The sequence below is a fragment of the Melanotaenia boesemani genome, chromosome 9 (assembly GCF_017639745.1).
Source record: "Melanotaenia boesemani isolate fMelBoe1 chromosome 9, fMelBoe1.pri, whole genome shotgun sequence".
Classification (NCBI taxonomy): Eukaryota; Metazoa; Chordata; class Actinopteri; order Atheriniformes; family Melanotaeniidae; genus Melanotaenia; species Melanotaenia boesemani.
In genome coordinates this window covers 37,715,707-37,743,293 of record NC_055690.1, presented here as the reverse complement: position 1 = coordinate 37,743,293, position 27,587 = coordinate 37,715,707, and the positions used below count along the sequence as shown (strand labels likewise).

The 27,587-nt window shown below is 44.2% G+C and overlaps 1 protein-coding gene across 2 annotated transcripts; it reads left to right on the top strand.

The window, feature by feature from the left end:
* The first annotated feature begins 172 nt into the window (after nucleotides 1-172).
* rnf168 (ring finger protein 168) lies at nucleotides 173-27,519 on the top strand. Of its 2 annotated transcripts, XM_041995326.1 has the most exons (9): nucleotides 173-459; nucleotides 702-890; nucleotides 8,719-8,917; nucleotides 9,680-9,750; nucleotides 14,911-15,066; nucleotides 15,171-15,256; nucleotides 26,366-26,423; nucleotides 26,494-26,914; nucleotides 26,948-27,519. In XM_041995326.1, exons 2-9 carry the CDS (start codon nucleotides 738-740, stop codon nucleotides 27,049-27,051), a joined length of 1,248 nt encoding a protein of 415 aa, XP_041851260.1. In that variant the 5' UTR covers nucleotides 173-459; nucleotides 702-737; the 3' UTR covers nucleotides 27,052-27,519. The 2 variants fall into 2 exon arrangements, with proteins under 2 accessions (XP_041851260.1, XP_041851259.1); XM_041995325.1 differs by having other exon boundaries at nucleotides 174-459; nucleotides 26,494-27,519.
* The last annotated feature ends 68 nt before the right edge of the window (nucleotides 27,520-27,587 follow it).

The following is a 27,587-nucleotide window of genomic DNA, read 5'->3' as shown; positions in this document are numbered from 1 at the left end:
TCTGTATTTTCTCTTCTGTATTATTTTCTCTTTACTTGTACAATGCTGAATCTCAATAAAGAATATCAAAAAAAAAAAAAAAAAAAAAAAAAAAAACATCACTAACTACCAGTTAGTGGCGCTGTTGGCCAACCGGCAACCGCCAATAAACAGTAGAAGAAGAAAGGGTATCCGTGCCGAACGTCCTGTTTACGCGGGGAATACGATGTTAGCCTCTGGTCTCCGACAGCAGTGAGTTTCCGGGATACAGATTGCATAAAGCTCCGCGGCCTCAGTGCAAACTGGCGACGGTGTTTATTAGACAACTGTTAGCGGCTAATCAACTGTTAGCGGCTAATCAACTGTTAGCGGCTAATCAGCTGTCATCGGCAGACGCAACATATACACAGCTGCTGCCTGTTAGCACGAGGCTAACGTTAGCATCAACAAGTTCCTGACGGGCAGGTAGGCGCAGACCAGGTGAGTCGTGACTACGCATGTTGGGTGTTTGTTGAAAAGCGTTAACATGACAGACTTGAACTGGAGACGGAGGCTCACAACTAACTATGCTGAGCTGTTCAGTTAGCTTGAAAACGCGTGAGCTCAGAAACGTGTTTACATCATCCTCAGAGCTGCTCCTAAGTGCTGGTGTTGCCCCTCAGGTGTGGTACCTGGCGGTGTAGCCAGTTTGGAGCCTTTGCTAACCAGAAATGATTTTGTAGGTGAAGCTGTAACCTGCACAGAGGAGGAGGAGGGAGATGGCCCCGGTGTCAGATGTGGAGGTGTCCTCTGTGACGGGCGGCCGGGTCAGGAGGGATGAAGCTCTGTCCCGCGAGGACGTCCTCTGTCCCGTCTGTCTGGAGATCTTCATGGAGCCGGTCACACTTCCCTGCACACACACCTTCTGCAAGGTAACGCACACATTTATGAGTTGTTTTCAATAAACTGTGACGTCACGGTGGTGTGTGAATGCAGACTCCCTCAGAGATCCAGATGGTTCGGATGTTAATGGAGCAGGAGGTTCTGCCCAGTCCGGACTACTTTCATCATCAGTTAATCATATTATCAGGTTTGTCATGGCGCCGGTCTGGGCAGGGCGATGCCACAAGTTTATAGACCACGCTCAGCTTTCCTCACTGATCACATGACCTGCATGTCGGCAACGTTGGTGGCAGAAAGATAAACAAAGCAGGCGTCCTGCTACCGGCTCGGCTGCTACAGCTAGCTGTTTGCATCGAGAAAAGAAAAAGAACGTTTGTGCCGCGCCTTTGTTCCAGTCCACATCCCGTGGATGGGATTGTATTCTCCAGACGGCTTTCTGACCCCGAACGATGACTTAATGTGTAGCTGCCGTCAGCGACTCAGCTGTGTAGCACATTGTCAGTATTAAGCAGTAACTTTAACTCCTAAATATAACGTTGAGACATCCCTAATCTTTACATCGCATTAAGGTTATCTGTGTCTGTTGTTGATTGGGCTTTGACATGAAGAGGAAATACTTTCCACAGCTGAAGGTCTGATTCCATCCTGCCAGCAAGTATTTGTAAGCCTCCAAGGACTCATAAGCTTTTCATCCTGCCCCTGTGAAGTCTGTAGGTAGCTGTAAACGGCGTGGTAAGCTAAGTCGTGTAGCAGTATCCGTCAGTTGGCAGCTTTGGAGGTTTTTAACCAGGATTTCGGAAAATCACAGGTCTTGAGCACCAACAGGTGCACACTTTTTGAAGTATCTGTGGCCACATTAGTGCTGACCAGGCTTAGAAAATGTGAAGTCTGCCAGCGCCATCCCTGATGAGGAACCGTTAATGGCAAGTTAAGAGTCCGATAGCGGGAGCTCGCTTTTTGCCTCCCATCATGGTGGCATGAAGAAACATTGTGAGGTCACTGAGAATGGTCTATAAATTTTAATAAAATTCATATTCATATTCATCATATTCTTCATATCCCACCATCACCATGTAAATATGTATATAGTCTGTGAGGTTGTTGTTATATTTTATTTTATTTTATGTATGGATGTAGTGTGTGTGTGTGTATGTATATATATATATATATGTATATATATATATATATATATATATATATATATATATATAATGTATGTGTGTATGTATGTATGAATGTATGTGTGTATGTGTTGATATATATGTATGTATATATATATATATATATCTTTATATTATAACGGTACATATTTTTGCTTTTCTTAGACTTGTAAATAATTTCTATTGCACTTTCTTGCTGTGATGCATGTTCACCTTATTTTGCCTCTCTGTACTTTATTCTATAACAAGAGCTGCTGTAACAAGTGAATTTCTCCACTGTGAGATAATAAAGTCTAATCTAATCTCTAATCTAAAAATGATGTAAATTTACAGGATCAGAAAATATTTATCTCCATATAGAATTCATGTTGTTGGTTTCCCATTTCTCCTTTCCAGTCCAGTCCCATTTTTTTGTAAAGCACAATTAACAGAAACTGATCTACCGACCTGAGAGGATGGGAAGGGGCGTAAGGCTGGAGCAGATCATACAGCTATTGTGGGGCCAGGCCATGCAGACTTTAATAACAAATAAAAACATTTAAAAATAATCCTGAGCCAGTGGAGGGAAGCTAAGACTGGGGTAATATGCTCTCGTTTCCTAGCACCAGGTAAAAACCAAGTCGTGCGACTGAGCCCAGCATAAAGTGCGCTTCAGTAGTCAAGACGAGCCTTGATAAAAAGATTGAAATCTCAAAGTGATACAAAGAAAAGAGAGATTGAACTTTAGCCAGTTGTTGCAGATGAAAAACTGGACTGGACTGCGGAGTTAATCTGTGCATCAAACCTGAGATTGCTGTCTGGCTTTACTCCGAGGTTTGTAGCATTAGGCAGCAAATATGTCTGGATCAACGACTTCGGAGGCGTTGCTAGTCCCAAACAACAGAACCGCAGTCTATTGTCATTAAAATGCAAATAAGTTGAGGAATCCATGCCTTAATTTCAGTAATGCACCCGAGTAGGAGATTGATGGAGTAAGCATTTTCCTGCCTCAGTGGAACATAAATGTGAACATCGTCAGCATAAAAATGAAACGCAATATTAAACTTCCTAAGAACTGAGCCAAGAGGAAGCAGGCAAAGTGAAAAGAGAAGAAGCCCAAGGATAGAACTTTCAGGGACCCCACATATAAGGTGCTGGAGAGGACTCAGCAGCCCCCTAAGCTGGTACAGACAGGGCCAGATTAACCCTTCATGGTACCCTGGGCAACAATTTTCAAGGGCCCCATCATTACTAATGGAGGATCATCATAATCTGGCCATATACTTAAACATTTACTGTTATATATCGTAAACATACTAAATACTTCAAATTCTGACATCAAGTGCATTCTGATGCACAAATAAGATAATGCCCACAAAACTGCAAATGCACTGCTATGCCTCATCAAAAAGACTTCCTGCCATATGATGCTTTGAAAACAAAACACTTCAGTATCTGTATAATCTGTTAAAATTGACTTACTACAGGGGGATCATCCATTTTCACAAAAGAAATAAGCAACTACTTTCAAGCCATCCACATTTTATTTAACAACTCTTATCCACAATATCAAAGCAATTGATAAAGCCACCACAACAGTCCACATCAAGAAGCATTTTGGTCCTTTATGCAAGTTTGAAACAGAAATTACCATTTCTCCTCAGAATTCAAATAGGCAACCAAGTTATAAGTCAAATATAAGCATGCAAATAATCAGCATTTTTTTAAGCTGGCATCTTGAGGAAAAAAGATCAACAAAATGCAGTATCATCTTCTCAAATAAACATTATGATCCTGAGCTCATTTTAACTTGTTAAAACTGCACTAACATGTCACAATAAAACAGTTCAACATTTAAGTGCAACATAAACATATAGAAATCTGTCAATTTCATTTTTAAGAAAAGGACAAAAAATAAATGCTAAAACCTGTCAAAGCAGCTTAAACTTAAACATGTTAGTGCTTAATCATAAGGAAGTGCATGTTTAAATGCTTTCATATCATTTGGCTGACATTTCTTATACTGGCTTTTTTCTGGACTTTGACTGTGCAAACTGGTGTATGACATCTTCAAAATCAAGGCCATTAACAAGTTCATGCTCAATGGCTAAGGGAAAAAGTGCAGAGAGACGTGTCTGTGACATTGTGGTCCTCAGCTAATTTTTAACCCGTTTCAAAACAGAAAATGACCTCTCGCCCTCACAGTTAGAGACAGGTATGGTTAAAAACAGTCTTAGTGCAACATAAACATTTGGAAATGTTGTCTTTAGTCCATGTCTGTCAAGAGTTTGCAGCAGCTGTATAGGTGAAGTCTCATTCTGCACAAAGTGCTTGAACTGAATAAGTTCCTCTGACAAGGAACTATCCAGATCTGTTGGATAGGTGGAGCTCAGCTTAGCAGCTTTTGCACGCACATCAACATCATCACAGTCCCTCTCAAATAAAACCCCAAAGAGGTCACACACATCTGTGTAGGCTTCGATCCGCTTGGAAAGGCATGTACAAAGTCTGTCAATGATCACGTAATATGTTTCGACCTTAAATTTCTGACTACTGTCATTAAAAGATACTTCACTGTCATCAGCTGACTCATCGGCAAACCGCTTCCTTTTTCTCACACGTTGAGTGTCAAACTGGTAGTTTTCTGTTGTACTGACAGCGCGTGCTGATTCTTCCAGCACTGAAAACTGTTCTCGTAATGTTTCTACATATGAAAGCAGAGAGCGCAAAAGGCCAAGTGCAGTAGCTAAATCCATATCACTTTTTTGGAGTTGGTCACTAGTTGCCTTAAATCTATGCAGTACCCGGTCCCACAACAAAGTCATCATTACCGTCTCCAGTTTATCAAGTTTTGCGACTAATGCAGCAGCTTCAAGTTTCGTTTGTGTTTTCTCATCACAGTCTAAAGATATTTTAGCTAATATGTCCCTTATTTCCCTGTAATTTTCTTTGAGGGCTTTTGTGGAGTCTGCTCTGCAGTTCCATCGAGTGGTGCTGAGGGACTTAAAAGTGTATTTAATGTCATGTTCGCTGTTATGGAATACTGTATTCCAGCGATGTGTTGATGCGCTGCAAAATCTATACAGAGACTGCAGCAGCTCAAAAAAAGAGTTAACCTCTTCACAGCAGTTATCAACGCAATTAACACCTACGAGGTTCAGCGAATGAGCAGCACACGGTGTATAATGAATTAGCGGGTTTTGTTTTTTCAAGTGCGCCTGGAGCCCGCTGTATTTGCCAGACAGATTGCTAGCATTGTCATAACTTTGGCCACGGCAGTTTAACAAGTCTAAACCCAAGCATCGCACCATTTCAATCACAGATTCAGCTAAGCTTACACCTGTGTGACTGTGGATGGGCTCAAACCCGAGGAATCTTTCCACTACTCTGCCATCTGCGCTGACAAAACGAAAAACAAATGTGAGCTGATCTACATGTGCTAAATCTGGTGTTGAATCAACAATTACAGAGAAATATTTTGCTTGTTTGATTTCCTCTGCAATCACTTGCTTAATTTTTTCACCCATTAATGAAATAAATTCTTCACACACAGTTGAAGACAGGTAAGACGGCTTACCTCTACCCTTGTTGCCGTGCTTCTCAATGTGCTCCTTTAAAAAGGGGTTGAACTCCGCCATCAGTTCGAGTAGTCCTAAATAGTTCCCATTGTGGGCAGAGCCCAGCAGTTCGTTCTCACCTCGAAATGGCAGTCCTCTCGCTCCCAAAAATTTAATAACAGCAACCACACGTCTGAGGACTTCTTTCCAGTACTGCTGTTCTGACTCGCGCTGGCGGGCGAGAGAAGCGTCCACTCTGCATGCATATTTAGATCTGTGCAATAAAGACAGCATGTTTTGTCTATGTTCTGCACTTTTTTCGTGATCACCAACCCTCTCCGGATGTTTCCAATCACAGAATCCGCTGATAAATGCATGCTTTTGGGATGACAGAAGTTTGCAGGCGTAGCAATAAACACATCCAGTTGATGGTGAGTAAAGAAGCCAGTCCCTCGGCACTATTTGATTGTTCGGGAGTCGGCAGTGAAGCAAATCGTTGGTGAGGGAGCGTGTCCTACTCCCAAGTCCGGACTCCCTTGCCGATGCAGGATATTTAGGAGCCCGGTTCTGAAAAGCTGCAGGCCCTCTATGAATCGCCTCTTCTCGAAGTCGCTCATTAATGGCCCCCCACAGTGCAGGGTCACCGGAGAGTAAAGGCGCTGAGATGCAGGTGCTGCTCCCTGACGTCCCAGACGGTAGTGCTACCGTCTGGGACGTCAGGGAGCAGCACCTGCATCTCAGCGCCTTTACTAGCAGCAAGACTGGAGACCCGCCGTCACCGCTTCCCTCAAAGGTCGGACTCGCAGCAGAATCTGGGTCGCTGGTTGAATGTGCTGTCGGGTTTCCCCCAGTCCAGGTTGCTGGGTTGTCGCTCTCGGGGCTGTAAGCTAGCGCTGGGGAAAGGTCCTGGCTAGCTGGGTTTCCCTCGTTGACGGAAGCTGATTCAATTGAACTCCCCGCATTAACGGGAGTGAAGAAATTACCTATTTTAGGTATATACTTTAAATTTTCTGCGATTCTGATGTCTCTCTCCTTTTTTAATTTCCGTTTTGCGCTCCCACTTAGCTTTTCCATGACTGATTTTTTTTGTTGCTTAACAATGCGTAACGTCCCGCTGCCGCTCAGTATACTTGACCTGCGTCACCTTTGACCCGCCTTATCAGACAGACCAATGAGAGGAGGGTCTCAGCCCATGATGAGAGTGACAAGCAGCGCAGCGTCTCTCTGCGCAGCGTAGTGGCTCGAGTGGATAGTTTAGGTGGAGATACAGTATTTTGCTAGTACCCATACTGGACTGGCCTGGGCCCTGGAGAAGTCGTGGGCCCCTGGGCAATTGCCCAATGCCCATATGGTTAATCCGGCCTTGGGTACAGAAGGTTCTCTCTGTTACGTAAGACCTAAACCAATCCAAAGCACCAAACCTGAAGACCCACGGAGTTCTCCAAACGATAAAAAGGCTTTGATGGACCACTGTGTCGAAGGCAGCTGTCAGGTCCAACAGAACCAAAACAACAGTGACCAGAATCTGTGGGCAAGAAAACATCATTAAGGACCCCGAACAGTGCTGACTCAGTACTGTGACAGGTTTTGAAGCCCGACTTGAGCATGATGTTGTGCACCTCCTAGGAATGATTTTAATTGGCAGTGCACAATTTTCTCCAAAACCTTTAGAAAGAAAAGGGAATTTAGAGATCGCCCTAAATTTTGACAGTACAGATGAGCCAAGGCAAGGCTTCTTAATCGTTGGTGTCCGAACTGCATGTTTAAAACTTGCCAGCATAACCCTGTTTTCAAGGCTGCCACCTAAAATAGAGACTACGTTTGGTGACATTATAGAATAAAACCCTTTAAAAAGGCGAGGTGGAAGAGGATAATTAGAGATTAAGCAGGCTTCATCTGACTAATGATTTTTCCCAGAAAGGGCAGGCAGGAAAGGCAAGGTCATAGGAGAGAGGGCTAACATGGACGCTAATTCTAGCAGCAACTCTTTAATCAAGTCTAACACAACATCCATCTCTCCCCAAGTCGGACTGCATTCCCAGCTTCCCATTATTAACATTCCCTCTGACTTTCTGTTTGTCCCGGTTCCCAACGTTCCCTCTGACTAGGGCTGGGCAATTAATTGAATTTTAATCGCGATTACGATCTGGGTTTTCAACAATCATAAAAATGAAAGGATCCGATTATTTTTGTCCTTCGCAGTTTCCTCTTGTGCTGTTTTCAGTTGCAAATCGAGCGCAGCAGACATTGCAGCGCTCTGCTGCAGACTCCTCCCACAGACTCCTCCCACAGCCCCAACTGCTTTAGTTTTATTCAGCCCCAGTTGCAAACACCTCACCAGTTATGGGCTGGACACATGGGAGGCGAAGTCGCTCCTTCTCCATCATTTTCTATCAAACTTGCGTCATGAGGCGGAAATCGCTGCCCTCCTCCAGCCAAGCGACAGGTGACATTCCCGCAAGTGAAATGTTGTCTCGTTCACAGGGGCTTGCGACCCGACACAAGAAAATAGAAAAATGTTCAATTTTTGTGAGTCACGACTAAATAATCCAGAGACACAGAGATAAACGTTATAAACAAACTGAACTTTTTCTCAGTTAACACAGTGAACAACTCGGGATTTAAGAAACTCATCAACACTTTGGACAAACGGCATCACTGCCATCTTGTCTCCATGTTAGTGGAGTATCTCTCCTGCCCTGGATGATGAGGGTGTTGTGACGAACGTCGCTACAATCCAATGTTTCGCCACCGCTGCAGACCTGTGGTCAAGCCGCACCATAGAGCCGTATATTAATGCCGCGCTACATTTTATTGACACGGATTTCGACGTGAAAACGAAATGTTTCCAGACTAATGTTTTACCAGATCACACCGGGCAGAACGTAGCTGCTGGTCTGAGACAAACAATAGCTACGGGGACCTGGTGGAAAGAAACTAGTCTGTATTACCACAGACAAACTTCAAATGTCACACACACCCTAACCCCCAACCCCGCGTGCCCTCTCTCTTTCTCTAATTGTGTTAAATAATCGCGATCTCAATTTCAATCAAAATAATGGTGATTATCATTTTTCACATAATCGAGCAGCCCTACCTCTGACTTTCTGTTTGACTTGCTATATTTTCTATTTACTAAACTTCCTGCTGTGTGTTTCCAGGTGTGCTTCCTGGAGTCGGTGGACAAAGCCACGCTGTGCTGTCCCCTCTGCAGGAAGCGGATCTCTTCCTGGACCCGTCTGAACAGCAGGAACAACAGTCTGGTGGACCAGGCGCTCTGGAAGAGAATCCAGTCCTGCTTCCCTCTGCAGTGTCAGCGTCGTCTGAGTGGGAAGGACGCCGATGACGAGGACCGCTCAGGTACTGTTGACAATAGGGCTGCAACGATTAGCAATAAAAAGAGTTGACAACGAATTTAGCCGTCGACTATTGTCGGCAAAAAAAAAACTACAGAGTGAGACATCGTCTTCTTTTTAATCTCTGCTGAGAGGTGCACATGTGCAGTAAAGTCCGCCAGGGGAAAAATATATGGTGGTGGACTAGGGAGGAGAACGGTGGCAGAGAACATCAAAAGTCTGGGATAACTTCACGTTAAACTTAGAAGATAAATTAAATACATGTGAGGTTTGTAAAGCGGACCTTAGAATAGAATAGACGTTTATTTGTCATTGTAACATGTAACATATACAACGAAATTAAGAGTTTCCAAGAGTCAAAGTAGCCAAACAAACTGACTGTGGGAGCACTGAGCCGCTGTGCGCCGCCATCGTAGCAAGTGTGTGTACCACAGAAGTACATCTGCAACGCTCGAACACTTAAAGAGGAGGAACGTCGGACTTACAAAACAACCTCATGCGAGATTGCAAAGGTGAAAGTGAAATAAGATCCTTTTATAATAATCATGAGATACATAATCCGATTGGTCGACTAGTCGTTTTAATAGTCGGTGACTAATCAACCATCAGAATGTCATTAGTTGCAGCCCTAGTTGACAAATGCATCAAATAATTCTCTGACGTGAGAGTCACCTGTCAGGCGGTGGACGCTCCAAAGGTCAGACGTTTTCTTTGTTCTGTTAATATCAGAGCTCTTTGTTCCGAGATGATTGGTGTGTGTGTGCAGGGTCCGTGTGTGTTCCCAGGGTCAGTCAACCTGGAGAGCTGCGACAGGAGTACGAGGACCAGGTAACCAAGGTGAGTACAATCAGGGCATTTTGTTTTGCATGTGTTTTGAAATCAGAAAACTTTATTAATCCTGGAGGAAACTGTGTGCACAGTGGCTTCAAACCAGATAAAGACAGGATGAGATAAAGATAAAAATCGCAATAAGAAAAATGACAGATTAATTAGGATATCTCTGTAAACAGGTCCAGGATCAGTCCTGCAGGGAGTACTATGTACAGTATCATCAGTACGACAGTAAAAAGTAAATGCAGAGCAGAGTGTAAATGTATAACAGTGGATGTTATATGGAGGAGGTGTACAGTGTGATGGCTGCAGGTAGGAATGACTTCCTGTGTAGTTGGGTGGAGCATTGAGGTGGTATCTGTCTCTCTCTGAACGTCCTCCTGTGGCTGATCAGCAGGTTGTGAAGCAGGTGGGAGGTATCGTTCAGTATTGTCTTTATTATGGACAACGTTCTCCTCTCCACCACTGTCAGAGAGTCCAGCTCCATCCCACCACGTTACTGGCTTGTTTGTGTCTGCAACCCTCAGCCTGCTGCAGCATGCAGCAGCATAGAGGATAGCACTGGCCACCACACACTCATAAAACATCCTGAGCAGCGTTTGGCAGATGTTAAACCACCTTAGTCACCTCAACAAAGAGAGACGCTCTGGCCCTTCTTGTAAAGTGCAGCGGTGTTCTTAACCCAGTCCAGTTTACTGTCAACATGCACTCCAAGGTATCTGTAACCCTTCATGGTGTGAAGGAACAATATGTGATGAATATCAGCATCAGGTGAACAGACAGAAAGCAGGATGAGAATCTCACAGCTTCTAGATGGTGAGGAGAGAGAAATATTCACAATATGCACTAGTGGTGTTCCGATCGATCGGACACCGATCATTATCGGCCGATATCCGTAAAAAAGTATGTGATCGGTGTTCGCCGATCAATGCCTTTTGTTGCCGATCACAAAATCTGACCACCTATATTTCATACTCTGCAACCTGCAGAAGCGCTGCGGGCAGTGTCATAGCTCCCGCTTTCCTCCACAATTTGCATGCGTGCGGTTGCAAATCCAAAGCAAACATGTCTGCCGTGTGGAAGTTTTACACTGTGTGTGAGAATGATGTAAAGTTTGCATCCTGCAACACGTGCAACGCAAAAGTACCTCGCGGGGGAAGTACGTCAAAATCATTCAATAAAACGAATCTAATACGGCATTTAAAGAACAAACACTTGACGGAGTACGCTGAATTTTCGAGGCTCACTGCACAGAATGAAAGGAAGACGCTGGTGCAGCCAGAGCGCAGCTAGCGCAGCCAACAGTTACCAACACTCGTCCGTATGAGCGTGACAGTCAAGCAAATAACCACAAAAATAATTCAGTTAATCGGCCTTGACGACCAACCGTTCTCAGTGGTGGAGGACGCCTCTTTTACTTGGCTTTTTGTTTTTAGCAATATTAAGATTTTGTTTTACTTTCTTATTTAGCCTTATGAGAGCCTTATGTGTTTTCAGTCTGTTAAAATATAGTACTACTGATTACTGAAAGATAGAGCATTGTACTATGTACATGTTATTGTCTAAATTAGGGGGATTTTATGGTTCCTTTTCCACATCAAATAGTCGGCAGTGCTTATAAGAAAATTACAGCCAATCCATGTGATTATCGGTGATCGGCAGTGATCGGCACTCATGGGTGATCGGTATCGGAATCGGCAACAAAAAACCTGATCGGAGCATCCCTAATATGCACAATAACTTCCATCCATGCACCTTCACTGCTTCATTATCCAGATTTCTGGATATAAATTCTCTAAACTTTCATTCTTAGCTTGACTGTTTAGCTTCACCTCTGCACCTGCAGCCTCCGCTACCGGGAGTTAAGGGTTAACATCTCGTTTCCGGGTGTAGCGTCAGGTCTGTAGATGTAACTATAAACATGTGTGGTATCCACAGAAAGTCCAGAATCTCAGCTACCAGCTCAGCAAAACCATTTCTATCACCAACACACACAGTTAAGACAACAATAATTAAAAGACCAGGTACACAAAGTCTGAAAAACATGTGAACACAGATGATGTTTCCCCATGAACACGAACAAATGACTCCTCTCCTGAAAGCTCACATCTCACAGATTCCACAGCTGGAAGTTTCATCTCGCTACGACCAAGATTCACCGAACCAGAGACAGAAGAAGACCCGATTTATGCTGCACGTTTATAAAAGTCAGAAAACATGTCTTACCTTTGCTGTCTGGCTTAAATTAAAACCACATTTATTAAAAAATAATAAATAAAAAGTTTCCCGTCCATAAAACACGATGTTCTACCATCTGCAGGTTTAGACAAACGTTGGTTCTTCTTCTTTCTTAGGTTCCAGACAGAAAACGTGTCTTCATGTTAATAAAGCTGCTCTATCCTGATTCCATCATCACCGCGGCAGCAGGAAGGAAGACGTGGACGCCATGTTTCTGTGGTCAAAGCCAGCAGCCAGAAAAAAAAAAAAAACAATAACGCGCGATTAAAAAAATTAACGGTGTTAATAAAGCGTTGCCCAGCATATATATATATATATATGTGTGTGTATGCATATATATACAGGGTGTGCAGAATTATTAGGCAAGTTGTATTTTTGAGGATTAATTTTATTATAGAACAACAACTATGTTCGCAATGAAGACAAAAGACTCATAAATATCAAAGCTGAATATTTTTGGAAGTTGGAGTGGGGCTTTTTTAGTTTTAGTATCTTAGGGGAATATCTGTGTGTGTAGGTGACTATTACTGTGTATAATTATTAGGCAACTTAACAAAAACCAAATATATACCCATTTCACTTATTTATTTTCACCAGGGAAATCAATATAACAACTCAAAATTTACAAATATACATTTCTGGCATTCAAAAACAAAACAAAAACAAATCAGTGACCAATATAACCACCTTTCTTTGCGAGGACACTCAAAAGCCTGCCATCCATAGATTCTGTCAGTGTCTTGATCTGTTCACGATCAACATTGCGTGCAGCAGCAACCACAGCCTCCCAGACTCTGTTCAGAGAGGTGTACTGTTTTCCCTCCCTGTAGATCTCACATTTGATGAGGGACCACAGGTTCTCTATGGGGTTAAGATCAGGTGAACAAGGAGGCCATGTCGTTATTTTTTCTTCTTTTAGACCTTTTCTGGCCAGCCACGCAGTGGAGTACTTGGATGCGTGTGATGGAGCATTGTCCTGCATGAAAATCATGTTTTTCTTGAGCGATGCTGACTTCTTCCTGTACCACTGCTTGAAGAAGGTGTCTTCCAGAAACTGGCAGTAGGACTGGGAGTTGAGCTTGACTCCATCCTCAACCCGTAAAGGTCCCACAAGCTCATCTTTGATGATACCAGCCCATACCAGTATCCCACCTCCACCTTGCTGGCGTCTGAGTCGGAGTGGAGCTCTCTGCCCTGTACTGATCCAGCCACGGGCCCATCCATCTGGCCCATCAAGACTCACTCTCATTTCATCAGTCCATAAAACCTTAGAAAAATCAGTCTTATGATATTTCTTGGCAGAGTCTTGACGTTTTATCTTGTGTGTCTTGTTCAGTGGTGGTCGTTTTTCAGCCTTCCTTACCTTGGCCATGTCCCTGAGTATTGCACACCTTGTGCTTCTTGGCACTCCAGTGATGTTGCAGCTCTGAAATATGGCAAAACTGGTGGCCAATGGCATCTTGGCAGCTTCACGCTTGATTTTCCTCAGTTCATGGGCAGTTATTTTGCGCCTTGTTTTTTCAACACGCTTCTTGCGACCCTGTTGACTATTTTGAATGAAACGCTTGATTGTTCGATGATCACGCCTCAAAAGCTTGGCGATTTTAAGAGTGCTGCATCCCTCTGCAAGACATCTCACTATTTTTGACTTTTCAGAGTCCGTCAAGTCTCTCTTCTGACCCATTTTGCCAAAGGAATGGAAGTTGCCTAATAATTATGCACACCTGATATAGGGTGTTGATGTCATTAGACCACACCCCTTCTCATTACAGAGATGCACATCACCTGATATGTTTAATTGGTAGTAGGCTTTCAAGCCTGTACCGGTTGGAGTAGAACAACATGCATAAAGAGGATGATGTGGTCCAAATATTTGCCTAATAATTCTGGACACTATATATATATATATACACATAGTCATTATGATCTCCTGGACCTTGGCTCCAAAAGTTTTTCTCTAACTGGACCTCTTTAAATTTTAGTCGAATACCTCTGATCTAGAGAGTTGGTAGAGTTGTCATATGGTTGTTGCTGAATGCATGTAGTGGCCTCTTTATGTATAGAAGAATTTTTATGGATGGATAGGTGGGTGGGTAGGTGGATGGATGGGTGGGTGGGTGATAGATGGATGGATGGGTGATAGGTGGATGGATGGGTGATAGGTGGGTGGATGGATGGATGGGTGGGTGATAGGTGGATGGATGGGTGGGTGGATGGATGGATAGATGGATGGGTGATAGGTGGATGGATGGATGGGTGGGTGGGTATCGGCATCTGCCTCTGGACGTCCATCTCGGTCGGGATCCACACAAGCTCTGTTGTGGGTGTCGCGCTGTTCTTGTCTTCTCCTGTAGCCCCGCCCCCTCCACATGGGTGGATGTGTGCTGTAGCTGACAAGTCGTTCCCGATGTGCTGTTGTCATTTCACACAAGTACTACGGAAAGTCAGACGATCTAAAAGTCTTCCCACCTTATGTGAGGTTTGTCCATTTTCTCCATGTATCTGTCTTAGCTGGGGAACCATCCTGAACTTGGAGTCCGGGGCCAGTGAGTCGTCCCTGTCCATCCTCTAACTCAGTGGTTCCCAACCTGGGGTTTGGGGGCCCCCCCAAAGAGCACAGGGGGTTTCCGAGGCTTTGGACATTCATAGCCCTTGTGATTAATGTCCACACTTTGTCCCTGATTTAAGAAGAAAAAGTAAGGTTTTGTGTTGTTGATCTAACTGTGGTTCCATGGAAGGACCAGACTCAGCCCCTTTTGCAAGCATTAAACCAACATGGTTCCAGCATGGGGTGGGACAGGGGGTCCATGAAGGGGGTCCCCGAGGAAGACAGGGACGCACTGGTCTAAGTGAAGCCAGACTCCTCTGAGGAACATCAGGGTACCCCGATGGGAGTCGGTGAACTTTAACTCCATGTTTCTCTGTCAGCTGATGGAGGAGCGGCGGCTGCTGGATGAGGAGGAGAGGAAGGCCAGTGAGGAGCTGATCAAGAGGCTGCTGCAGGAGGAAGAGGAGCAGCTGCAGGAGGAGAGGATGAGGAAGGACGAGGACGAGCAGCTGGCCCGACTGCTCAGTAACCAGCTGGTCAGTGTTTCACAGCTCACATGCCATGATGATGTCACAGTGATGTCAGGCAGAACTTCCTACAGCGATGAGGTCGGTCAATGTGAACTCCTCTTCTCCTGCAGAACCCTCCTCCTGACCCTCGTCTGGCTGACGTCATGGCCAAGAAGAAGAAGAAGAAGGAGGAAGCAGCAGCGGGTCACATGGACAGGTGAGTGTTTACAAACGTCAGCTGTGTTGGCATGAACGAGCCAGACCTTGTGACTGGAGTTTATCTTAATACTGACGGTTTTTAATCATCCGGAATTTTAATATTCATGTTTGTTATGACTTTAAATCTAATATATAAGTTGATATAAGTTATTGACTCTTTTAGTCAGGTCATACTAATGAAAAGGAGCATATTTTACATCAGTGATCAGCAACCTTTTTTAAACCCAGGATCTCTTACGTCAGCTTGGGTGACCCTACTGAGGACCGTCCAGATGATGTTCACAAGTTCAGGCGTTTTATTCAGATTAACTGTAGGTAATGAACACATTGGTCCAGCTTTTAGACAGATGCCAAGAACATCTCTGATCTAGGAAGGCCATCGCGGTTTGTCTCTAATTTCATGTCACAACTTATTTTAATAATTATTTTCCTTAACTGTTGTTATCAGCGTCAGTAAGTCAGCTGTTTAATCATCTGAGAAATTATTAACAGTAAAGAAACATGCAGAGAGCAGATCCTACAGAATACCACGTAAAGTGTTAAACAAATGAACCTTCAGGTGAGCAGTTCTGTGTTTCATGCTTCATTCTTGGTCCATCACGAGGAAGAACGGACGCACACCTGTTCCTTTCATCCTTGTTACGCTGTGACTGAACGCTGTGAGGGTCTTATAGTTTGTCTCAAAACGACAGCCGGTCTGAAATAGTCTGAGAGGTGTAGCTACCTCCTCTACACTAACGCACCTGCTGCAATCTGGACGCTACGTCCTCTACACTAACGCACCTGCTGGAATCTGGACGCTACGTCCTCTACACTAACTCACCTGCTGGAATCTGGACGCTACGTCCTCTACACTAACGCACCTGCTGGAATCTGGACGCTACGTCCTCTACACTAACGCACCTGCTGGAATCTGGACGCTACCTCCTCTACACTAACGCACCTGCTGGAATCTGGACGCTACGTCCTCTACACTAACGCACCTGCTGGAATCTGGACGCTACGTCCTCTACACTAACTCACCTGCTGGAATCTGTGTGTGTTAGCTGTGTGTGTTAGCTGTGTGTGTTAGCTGTACGTGTTAGCTGTGCGTGTTAGCTGTGCGTGTTAGATGTGCGTGTTAGCTGTGCGTGTTAGCTGTGCGTGTTAGCTGTGTGTGTTGTGCGTGTTAGCTCTGCGTGTTAGCTGTGTGTGTTAGCTGTGCGTGTTAGATGTGTGTGTTAGCTGTGTGTGTTAGATGTGTGTTAGATTTGTGTGTTAGCTGTGTGTGTTAGTTGTGCGTGTTAGCTGTGCGTGTTAGATGTGTGTGTTAGCTGTGCGTGTTAGCTGTGTGTTAGATTTGTGTGTTAGTTGTGTGTGTTAGTTGTGTATGTTAGCTGTGTGTGTTAGCTTTCTGTGTTAGCTGTGCGTGTTAGCTGTGCGTGTTAGATGTGCGTGTTAGCTGTGTGTTAGATTTGTGTGTTAGATGTGTGTGTTAGCTTTGTGTGTTAGCTGTGCGTGTTAGCTGTGTGTGTTAGCAGTGTGTTAGATGTGTGTGTTAGATGTGTGTGTTAGCTGTGCGTGTTAGCTGTGTGTGTTAGATGTGCGTGTTAGCTGTGTGTGTTAGCTGTGTGTTAGATGTGTGTGTTAGCTGTGCGTGTTAGCTGTGTGTGTTAGCTGTGTGTGTTAGCTGTGTGTTAGCTGTGCGTGTTAGCTGTGTGTGTTAGCTGTGTGTTAGATGTGTGTGTTAGCTGTGTGTGTTAGCTGTGTGTTAGATGTGTGTGTTAGCTGTGCGTGTTAGCTGTGTGTGTTAGATGTGTGTGTTAGCTGTGCGTGTTAGCTGTGCGTGTTAGCTGTGTGTTAGATTTGTGTGTTAGATGTGTGTGTTAGCTGTGTGTGTTAGCTGTGCGTGTTAGCTGTGTGTGTTAGATGTGTGTTAGTTGTGTGTGTTAGATGTGTGTGTTAGCTGTGTGTGTTAGCTGTGTGTTAGCTGTGTGTGTTAGATGTGTGTCTTAGATGTGTGTTAGCTGTGTGTGTTAGCTGTGTGTTAGACGTGTGTGTTAACTGTGTGTGTTAGCTGTGTGTTAGATTTGTGTGTTAGATGTGTGTGTTAGCTGTGCGTGTTTGCTGTGCGTGTTAGCTGTGCGTGTTAGATGTGTGTGTTAGATGTGTGTTAGCTGTGTGTGTTAGATGTGTGTGTTAGCTGTGTGTGTTAGCTGTGTGTGTTAGATGTGTGTTAGATGTGTGTGTTAGCTGTGTGTTAGCTGTGTGTGTTAGCTGTGTGTTAGACGTGTGTGTTAGACGTGTCTGTTAGACGTGTGTGTTAACTGTGTGTTAGATGTGTGTGTTAGCTGTGCGTGTTAGATGTGTGTGTTAGCTGTGTGTGTTAGATGTGTGTGTTAGATGTGTGTTAGCTGTGTGTGTTAACTGTGTGTTAGCTGTGTGTTAGCTGTGTGTGTTAGATGTGTGTGTTAGCTGTGTGTTAGCTGTGTGTGTTAGATGTGTGTGTTAGATGTGTGTGTTAGCTGTGCGTGTTAGCTGTGTGTGTTAGATGTGCGTGTTAGCTGTGTGTGTTAGCTGTGTGTTAGATGTGTGTGTTAGCTGTGTGTTAGCTGTGCGTGTTAGCTGTGTGTGTTAGCTGTGTGTTAGATGTGCGTGTTAGCTGTGTGTGTTAGCTGTGTGTTAGCTGTGCGTGTTAGCTGTGTGTGTTAGCTGTGTGTTAGATGTGTGTGTTAGCTGTGTGTTAGATGTGTGTGTTAGCTGTGCGTGTTAGCTGTGCGTGTTAGATGTGCGTGTTAGCTGTGCGTGTTAGCTGTGCGTGTTAGCTGTGTGTTAGATTTGTGTGTTAGATGTGTGTGTTAGCTGTGTGTGTTAGCTGTGCGTGTTAGCTGTGCGTGTTAGATGTGTGTGTTAGATGTGTGTTAGCTGTGTGTGTTAGCTGTGTGTTAGACGTGTGTGTTAACTGTGTGTGTTAGCTGTGTGTTAGATTTGTGTGTTAGATGTGTGTGTTAGCTGTGTGTGTTAGCTGTGCGTGTTAGCTGTGTGTGTTAGCTGTGCGTGTTAGATGTGTGTGTTAGCTGTGTGTTAGATTTGTGTGTTAGCTGTGTGTGTTAGCTGTGTGTGTGTTAGCTGTGTGTGTGTTAGCTGTGTGTGTTAGCTGTGCCTGTTAGCTGTGTGTGTTAGCTGTGCCTGTTAGCTGTGCGTGTTAGCTGTGTGTGTTAGCTGTGCCTGTTAGCTGTGTGTGTTAGCTGTGCGTGTTAGCTGTGCGTGTTAGATGTGTGTGTTAGCTGTGCGTGTTAGCTGTGTGTGTTAGCTGTGTGTGTTAGCTGTGCGTGTTAGATGTGTGTGTTAGCTGTGTGTTAGATTTGTGTGTTAGCTGTGTGTGTTAGCTGTGTGTGTTAGTTGTGTGTGTTAGCTGTGCGTGTTAGATGTGCGTGTTAGCTGTGCGTGTTAGCTGTGCGTGTTAGCTGTGCGTGTTAGCTGTGCGTGTTAGCTGTGTGTTAGCTGTGTGTGTTAGATGTGTGTGTTAGATGTGTGTTAGTTGTGTGTGTTAGATGTGTGTGTTAGCTGTGTGTGTTAGATGTGTGTGTTAGCTGTGTGTTAGCTGTGTGTGTTAGCTGTGTGTTAGATGTGTGTGTTAACTGTGTGTGTTAGCTGTGTGTTAGATTTGTGTGTTAGATGTGTGTGTTAGCTGTGCGTGTTAGCTGTGCGTGTTAGATGTGTGTGTTAGATGTGTGTGTTAGATGTGTGTTAGTTGTGTGTGTTGTTTGTGTTAGATGTGTGTGTTAGATGTGTGTGTTAGCTGTGTGTTAGCTGTGTGTTAGCTGTGTGTGTTAGCTGTGTGTGTTAGATGTGTGTGTTAGATGTGTGTTAGCTGTGTGTGTTAGCTGTGTGTGTTAGACGTGTGTGTTAGACGTGTGTGTTAACTGTGTGTTAGATGTGTGTGTTAGCTGTGTGTTAGATGTGTGTGTTAGCTGTGTGTGTTAGATGTGTGTGTTAGCTGTGTGTTAGCTGTGTGTGTTAGATGTGTGTGTTAGATGTGCGTGTTAGATGTGTGTGTTAGCTGTGCGTGTTATATGTGTGTGTTAGATGTGTGTGTTAGATGTGTGTTAGTTGTGTGTGTTGTGTGTGTTAGCTGTGTGTGTTAGCTGTGTGTGTTAGATGTGTGTGTTAGATCTGTGTGTTAGCTGTGCGTGTTACCTGTGTGTGTTAGCTGTGTGCTAGATTTGTGTGTTAGATCTGTGTGTTAGCTGTGCGTGTTAGCTGTGCGTGTTAGCTGTGTGTTAGATGTGTGTGTTAGATGTGTGTTAGTTGTGTGTGTTGTGTGTGTTAGATGTGTGTGTTAGCTGTTTGTGTTAGCTGTGTGTTAGCTGTGTGTGTTAGCTGTGTGTGTTAGCTGTGTGTTAGATGTGTGTGTTAGCTGTGTGTGTTAGCTGTGTGTTAGATGTGTGTGTTAGATGTGTGTTAGTTGTGTGTGTTGTGTGTGTTAGATGTGTGTGTTAGATGTGTGTGTTAGCTGTGTGTTAGATGTGTGTGTTAGATGTGTGTGTTAGCTGTGTGTGTTAGCTGTGTGTTAGATGTGTGTGTTAGCTGTGTGTTAGATGTGTGTGTTAGCTGTGTGTTAGATGTGTGTTAGCTGTGTGTGTTAGCTGTGTGTGTTAGATGTGTGTGTTAACTGTGTGTGTTAGCTGTGTGTTAGATTTGTGTGTTAGATGTGTGTGTTAGCTGTGTGTGTTAGCTGTGCGTGTTAGATGTGTGTGTTAGATGTGTGTGTTAGATGTGTGTTAGATGTTAGTTGTGTGTGTTGTTTGTGTTAGATGTGTGTGTTAGCTGTGTGTGTTAGATGTGTGTGTTAGATGTGTGTGTTAGACGTGTGTGTTAACTGTGTGTTAGATGTGTGTGTTAGCTGTGTGTTAGCTGTGTGTGTTAGCTGTGTGTGTTAGCTGTGTGTTAGATGTGTGTGTTAGCTGTGTGTTAGATGTGTGTCTTAGCTGTGTGTTAGATGTGTGTGTTAGCTGTGTGTGTTAGCTGTGTGTGTTAGATGTGTGTGTTAGCTGTGTGTGTTAGATGTGTGTTAGTTGTGTGTGTTGTGTGTGTTAGATGTGTGTGTTAGCTGTGTGTTTTAGCTGTGTGTGTTAGATGTATGTGTTAGATGTGTGTGTTAGCTGTGTGTTAGATGTGTGTGTTAGATGTGTGTGTTAGCTGTGTGTGTTAGCTGTGTGTTAGATGTGTGTGTTAGCTGTGTGTTAGATGTGTGTGTTAGCTGTGTGTTAGATGTGTGTTAGATGTGTGTTAGCTGTGTGTGTTAGCTGTGTGTGTTAGATGTGTGTGTTAACTGTGTGTGTTAGCTGTGTGTTAGATTTGTGTGTTAGATTTGTGTGTTAGATGTGTGTGTTAGCTGTGTGTGTTAGCTGTGCGTGTTAGATGTGTGTGTTAGATGTGTGTGTTAGATGTGTGTTAGATGTTAGTTGTGTGTGTTGTTTGTGTTAGATGTGTGTGTTAGCTGTGTGTGTTAGATGTGTGTGTTAGATGTGTGTGTTAGCTGTGTGTGTTAGACGTGTGTGTTAACTGTGTTAGCTGTGTGTGTTAGCTGTGTGTTAGCTGTGTGTGTTAGCTGTGTGTGTTAGCTGTGTGTTAGATGTGTGTGTTAGCTGTGTGTTAGATGTGTGTCTTAGCTGTGTGTTAGCTGTGTGTGTTAGATGTGTGTGTTAGCTGTGTGTGTTAGATGTGTGTGTTAGATGTGTGTGTTAGATGTGTGTGTTAGCTGTGTGTTAGCTGTGTGTGTTAGCTGTGTGTTAGCTGTGTGTGTTAGATGTGTGTTAGCTGTGTGTGTTAGATGTGTGTGTTAGATGTGTGTTAGTTGTGTGTGTTAGATGTGTGTGTTAGCTGTGTGTGTTAGATGTGTGTGTTAGCTGTGTGTTAGCTGTGTGTGTTAGCTGTGTGTTAGACGTGTGTGTTAGACGTGTGTGTTAACTGTGTGTGCTAGCTGTGTGTTAGCTGTGTGTGTTAGCTGTGTGTGTTAGCTGTGTGTTAGCTGTGTGTGTTAGCTGTGTGTGTTACCTGTGTGTTAGATGTGTGTGTTAGCTGTGTGTTAGCTGTGTGTGTTAGCTGTGTGTGTTAGATGTGTGTGTTAGCTGTGTGTGTTAGATGTGTGTGTTAGCTGTGTGTGTTAGATGTGTGTGTTAGCTGTGCGTGTTACCTGTGCGTGTTAGCTGTGTGTTAGATTTGTGTGTTAGATGTGTGTGTTAGCTTTGTGTGTTAGCTGTGCGTGTTAGCTGTGCGTGTTAGCTGTGTGTGTTAGCTGTGCGTGTTAGCTGTGTGTGTTAGCTGTGCCTGTTAGCTGTGCGTGTTAGCTGTGCGTGTTAGCTGTGCGTGTTAGCTGTGCGTGTTAGCTGTGTGTTAGATGTGCGTGTTAGCTGTGCGTGTTAGCTGTGCGTGTTAGATGTGTGTGTTAGCTGTGCGTGTTAGCTGTGCGTGTTAGCTGTGTGTTAGGTTTGTGTGTTAGATGTGTGTGTTAGCTGTGCGTGTTAGATGTGTGTGTTAGATGTGTGTGTTAGATGTGTGTGTTAGCTGTGTGTGTTAGATGTGTGTGTTAGATGTGTGTTAGCTGTGTGTGTTAGCTGTGTGTGTTAGCTGTGTGTGTTAGATGTGTGTGTTAGATGTGTGTTAGCTGTGTGTGTTAGCTGTGTGTTAGACGTGTGTGTTAACTGTGTGTGTTAGCTGTGTGTTAGATTTGTGTGTTAGATGTGTGTGTTAGCTGTGTGTGTTAGCTGTGTGTGTTAGATGTGTGTGTTAGATGTGCGTGTTAGATGTGTGTGTTAGCTGTGCGTGTTATATGTGTGTGTTAGATGTGTGTGTTAGATGTGTGTTAGTTGTGTGTGTTGTGTGTGTTAGCTGTGTGTGTTAGCTGTGTGTGTTAGATGTGTGTGTTAGATCTGTGTGTTAGCTGTGCGTGTTACCTGTGTGTGTTAGCTGTGTGCTAGATTTGTGTGTTAGATCTGTGTGTTAGCTGTGCGTGTTAGCTGTGCGTGTTAGCTGTGTGTTAGATGTGTGTGTTAGATGTGTGTTAGTTGTGTGTGTTGTGTGTGTTAGATGTGTGTGTTAGCTGTGTGTGTTAGATGTGTGTGTCAGCTGTTTGTGTTAGCTGTGTGTTAGCTGTGTGTGTTAGCTGTGTGTTAGATGTGTGTGTTAGCTGTGTGTGTTAGCTGTGTGTTAGATGTGTGTGTTAGCTGTGTGTTAGATGTGTGTGTTAGCTGTGTGTTAGATGTGTGTTAGCTGTGTGTGTTAGCTGTGTGTGTTAGATGTGTGTGTTAACTGTGTGTGTTAGCTGTGTGTTAGATTTGTGTGTTAGATGTGTGTGTTAGCTGTGTGTGTTAGCTGTGCGTGTTAGATGTGTGTGTTAGATGTGTGTGTTAGATGTTAGTTGTGTGTGTTGTTTGTGTTAGATGTGTGTGTTAGCTGTGTGTGTTAGATGTGTGTGTTAGATGTGTGTGTTAGATGTGTGTGTTAGCTGTGTGTGTTAGACGTGTGTGTTAGCTGTGTGTTAGCTGTGTGTGTTAGCTGTGTGTGTTAGCTGTGTGTTAGCTGTGTGTTAGATGTGTGTCTTAGCTGTGTGTTAGATGTGTGTGTTAGCTGTGTGTGTTAGCTGTGTGTGTTAGATGTGTGTGTTAGCTGTGTGTGTTAGATGTGTGTGTTAGATATGTGTTAGTTGTGTGTGTTGTGTGTGTTAGATGTGTGTGTTAGCTGTGTGTTTTAGCTGTGTGTGTTAGATGTATGTCTTAGATGTGTGTGTTAGCTGTGTGTTAGATGTGTGTGTTAGATGTGTGTGTTAGCTGTGTGTGTTAGCTGTGTGTTAGATGTGTGTGTTAGCTGTGTGTTAGATGTGTGTGTTAGCTGTGTGTTAGATGTGTGTGTTAGCTGTGTGTGTTAGCTGTGTGTGTTAGATGTGTGTGTTAACTGTGTGTGTTAGCTGTGTGTTAGATTTGTGTGTTAGATGTGTGTGTTAGATGTGTGTGTTAGCTGTGTGTGTTAGCTGTGCGTGTTAGCTGTGTGTGTTAGATGTGTGTGTTAGCTGTGTGTGTTAGATGTGTGTGTTAGATGTGTGTGTTAGATGTGTGTGTTAGCTGTGTGTTAGCTGTGTGTGTTAGCTGTGTGTTAGCTGTGTGTGTTAGATGTGTGTTAGCTGTGTGTGTTAGATGTGTGTGTTAGATGTGTGTGTTAGCTGTGTGTTAGATGTGTGTGTTAGCTGTGTGTTAGCTGTGTGTGTTAGCTGTGTGTGTTAGATGTGTTTGTTAGATGTGTGTGTTAGCTGTGTGTTAGCTGTGTGTGTTAGATGTGTGTGTTAGCTGTGTGTTAGATGTGTGTGTTAGCTGTGTGTTAGATGTGTGTGTTAGCTGTGTGTTAGCTGTGTGTGTTAGATGTGTGTGTTAGATGTGTGTGTTAGCTGTGTGTTAGATGTGTGTGTTAGCGGTGTGTTAGATGTGTGTGTTAGCTGTGTGTGTTAGCTGTGTGTTAGATGTGTGTGTTAGATGTGTGTGTTAGCTGTGTGTGTTAGCTGTGTGTTAGATGTGTGTGTTAGATGTGTGTGTTAGCTGTGTGTGTTAGCTGTGTGTTAGCTGTGTGTGTTAGCTGTGTGTGTTAGATGTGTGTGTTAGATGTGTGTGTTAGCTGTGTGTGTTAGACGTGTGTGTTAACTGTGTGTTAGATGTGTGTGTTAGCTGTGTGTTAGCTGTGTGTGTTAGCTGTGTGTTAGATGTGTGTGTTAGCTGTGTGTTAGATGTGTGTGTTAGCTGTGTGTGTTAGCTGTGTGTGTTAGCTGTGTGTTAGATGTGTGTGTTAGATGTGTGTGTTAGCTGTGTGTGTTAGCTGTGTGTTAGATGTGTGTGTTAGATGTGTGTGTTAGATGTGTGTGTTAGCTGTGTGTGTTAGATGTGTGTGTTAGATGTGTGTGTTAGCTGTGTGTTAGATGTGTGTGTTAGCTGTGTGTTAGATGTGTGTGTTAGCTGTGTGTTAGATGTGTGTGTTAGATGTGTGTGTTAGATGTGTGTGTTAGCTGTGTGTGTTAGATGTGTGTGTTAGCTGTGTGTGTTAGCTGTGTGTTAGATGTGTGTGTTAGCTGTGTGTGTTAGCTGTGTGTTAGATGTGTGTGTTAGCTGTGTGTGTTAGATGTGTGTGTTAGCTGTGTGTTAGCTGTGTGTGTTAGATGTGTGTGTTAGCTGTGTGTTAGATGTGTGTGTTAGCTGTGTGTTAGATGTGTGTGTTAGATGTGTGTGTTAGATGTGTGTGTTAGCTGTGTGTGTTAGATGTGTGTGTTAGCTGTGTGTGTTAGCTGTGAGTTAGATGTGTGTGTTAGCTGTGTGTGTTAGCTGTGTGTTAGATGTGTGTGTTAGCTGTGTGTGTTAGCTGTGTGTTAGATGTGTGTGTTAGCTGTGTGTGTTAGCTGTGTGTTAGATGTGTGTGTTAGCTGTGTGTTAGATGTGTGTGTTAGCTGTGTGTGTTAGCTGTGTGTTAGATGTGTGTGTTAGCTGTGTGTTAGATGTGTGTGTTAGATGTGTGTGTTAGCTGTGTGTGTTAGATGTGTGTGTTAGCTGTGTGTTAGATGTGTGTGTTAGATGTGTGTGTTAGATGTGTGTGTTAGCTGTGTGTGTTAGATGTGTGTGTTAGCTGTGTGTGTTAGCTGTGTGTGTTAGCTGTGTGTTAGATGTGTGTGTTAGCTGTGTGTGTTAGCTGTGTGTTAGATGTGTGTGTTAGCTGTGTGTGTTAGCTGTGTGTTAGATGTGTGTGTTAGCTGTGTGTGTTAGCTGTGTGTTAGATGTGTGTGTTAGCTGTGTGTTAGATGTGTGTGTTAGCTGTGTGTGTTAGCTGTGTGTTAGATGTGTGTGTTAGCTGTGTGTTAGATGTGTGTGTTAGCTGTGTGTTAGATGTGTGTGTTAGATGTGTGTGTTAGCTGTGTGTTAGATGTGTGTGTTAGCTGTGTGTGTTAGCTGTGTGTGTTAGCTGTGTGTTAGATGTGTGTGTTAGCTGTGTGTGTTAGATGTGTGTGTTAGCTGTGTGTTAGATGTGTGTGTTAGCTGTGTGTGTTAGCTGTGTGTGTTGAGGCTGACGTGAGGTGAATATCTTTTTCTGCTTGGTATCATATGAACGTGCAGCTTTTCTAGTTTCCTTTGATCCCATCATGTTTGGGTGGAGTGAACGGATCACGCATTTTGTTGTATTTTGTTTCGGGTGTTACTCGTTATGGTGGCGCTGTTGTTTGTGGCATATGTATTTTAAAGTTATTAAACAATGACTTGGTTGACTAAATGCACTTGGAGAGTTGATTTAGTGGCATTAGTTTTTCTTCTATGAGACAGATAAATAAAATATCCTTAAGTCACTAGAGTAACTTTTTTTACAGCCGTTGGACCCACCGGTGGGTCTGAAGGGGTTCAGGCTTCTGGGCTGTTGTGCTTGATTTGTCGATGCTGTTCATGTTTCCCCCTGATACAGTTTTTAAAGATTGTATTATTGTATTTGGGGTCCACTACTCTTTTCTTTTACTGCCGTTGGAGTCTATATTTAAAAACACAACATTGCCTACCACTGCTCTGCAGATGTTCAGACTTATGTCCCTTTAAACTGCAGGGAGACTCGACTGATCTGCTTCGCTGCTTGAGAGCTTAAAACGTGTGGATGGAAGGAAACTTTCTCCTTTTGAATGAGGAGAAAACTGACGTTGTGCTCTTTGGGAGTTCTGAGCTTCTGAACGGTGCTGTTCTTGGTCCGCTTGCTTCACTCTGATAAACCCATGGGGAAAAACCTTGGCGCGATGGCTGATAGCTCTTTTAACTTCCACCAGCAGGTCAGCTTGGCAGGAGGAAGCCCGACCTGCCTGAGCCAGACCTCCACCTGCTCATTACGTCCAGCTTAGACCACTGCAGCTCCGCTTCATGGCCTTGGTCCGCCATCTTTGCACCGACTGCAGCAGCTGATGTTTTTGTTCCAGTCTTTTGTTTTCACAGATTTTGTTTTACTGAGTAGTTGTTTTATTATTCAGCACTCTGATAACCGGATCAATGACGGGATCAATGACTACATTAATAAATTGATCAATTGGTGGATCAATATCGGTGTGTGTCGTCTTTCTCAGGTTCCTGTGTCCTCGGGGGGTCCAGTCTAGCTCCACCTGCAGCTTCATGTCCAACAAGGTGAGTTTGTATGTCTCTGATTGGCCAGAATATGTGAGGCCGAGGACATCACATCTCCTTCCTGTTTCAGGAGAACGTCCTCATGTCTGAGGCTGAGCTTCAGGTGGAGCGGCCCCTCCCTCAGCTGGACTATTACGGCCCCCAGATGGAGGGGGAGGAGGAGAGGAGTCAGCTGATCACACCTTCATCAACCAAAAGGAAAATTTCAGAGCTGGGAACACCTGAGGAGGAGGAGGTGAAGGCTAAACGGGTCCTTACTTCATCCTCTCTGGAGGCGGGGCTATGTGACTGGGAGGCGGAGCAACAGGTGAAGCTGCAGCAGGAAGAGGAGGACCGACGGCTGGCTCTGCTGCTGCAGAAGGAGCTGGACGAGGAGGAGCGACGAAGAGCCACTGATCGACGCAAAGGATCCTCTGACGCCTACCTGCTCCGCCAGAATACAGGACGTACACCTGGAGGCTCCGCCCACAAGACAGGAAAGAACCCTGGAGGCCCTGCCCACCTTAGAGGAGGCACATCTGGAGGCTCCGCCCACAAAACCACTAAAACCTCCAGAGGCACCTCTTCATCCGCCTCCTCCTCCAGACAGACCACTCTGACGAAGATGTTCTCTAGTCTGAACAGCTGATCCGACGGTTTTCCAGAGAATTCCACCATCTGCTTAATGAACAGGAGTGTGTGTGTGTTTCCTCCCTCTGTAAAATCTCCTGATCAAGTCTTGGTCGGGTTGATCTGATCAGCGGATCATGTTGTATTGATCAGGTTGATCTAATGTTGCTGCTGCCTTCACTCATTTTTCTCAAAGCTGATTGGACATCTTTCTGTTGGGGGAGGGGCATAAACTGAGCAGACTCAAAAGTGATGCTGAGGTCACAGCTGTTTTTATCCCAGTTCACCTGAACGCAGCATCATGTTCATTGTGTAATGTTTACTTCAGGGTCTCTTTAACATCATAATGGCAGTGTTCTGCCGGCCGGGTTCTAACCGCCGGGTTCTCCAGAGTTTGGTTTTATATGGCTGTCAGCACAGATGGTGCATTCACTGACCTTGGGGAAAATCAGTCACTTTGTTTCTTCTAATAAAGCGGTTGTGATTGCGTTCTGCAGTGTGATTATTTTCTCATCTCTCACAGGGAGGAGATATTAAGAGGTCTCTGATCCCCAC

Excerpts from the sequence above, each read along its gene's own strand:
- rnf168 (XM_041995325.1), top strand. The coding sequence starts at position 738 with ATGGCCCCGGTGTCAGATGTGGAGGTGTCCTCTGTGACGGGCGGCCGG. Across the intron at positions 9,751-14,910 it reads ACGAGGACCAGGTAACCAAG|CTGATGGAGGAGCGGCGGCT; the intron begins GTGAGTACAATC and ends TTTCTCTGTCAG. Across the intron at positions 15,257-26,365 it reads GCAGCGGGTCACATGGACAG|GTTCCTGTGTCCTCGGGGGG; the intron begins GTGAGTGTTTAC and ends CGTCTTTCTCAG.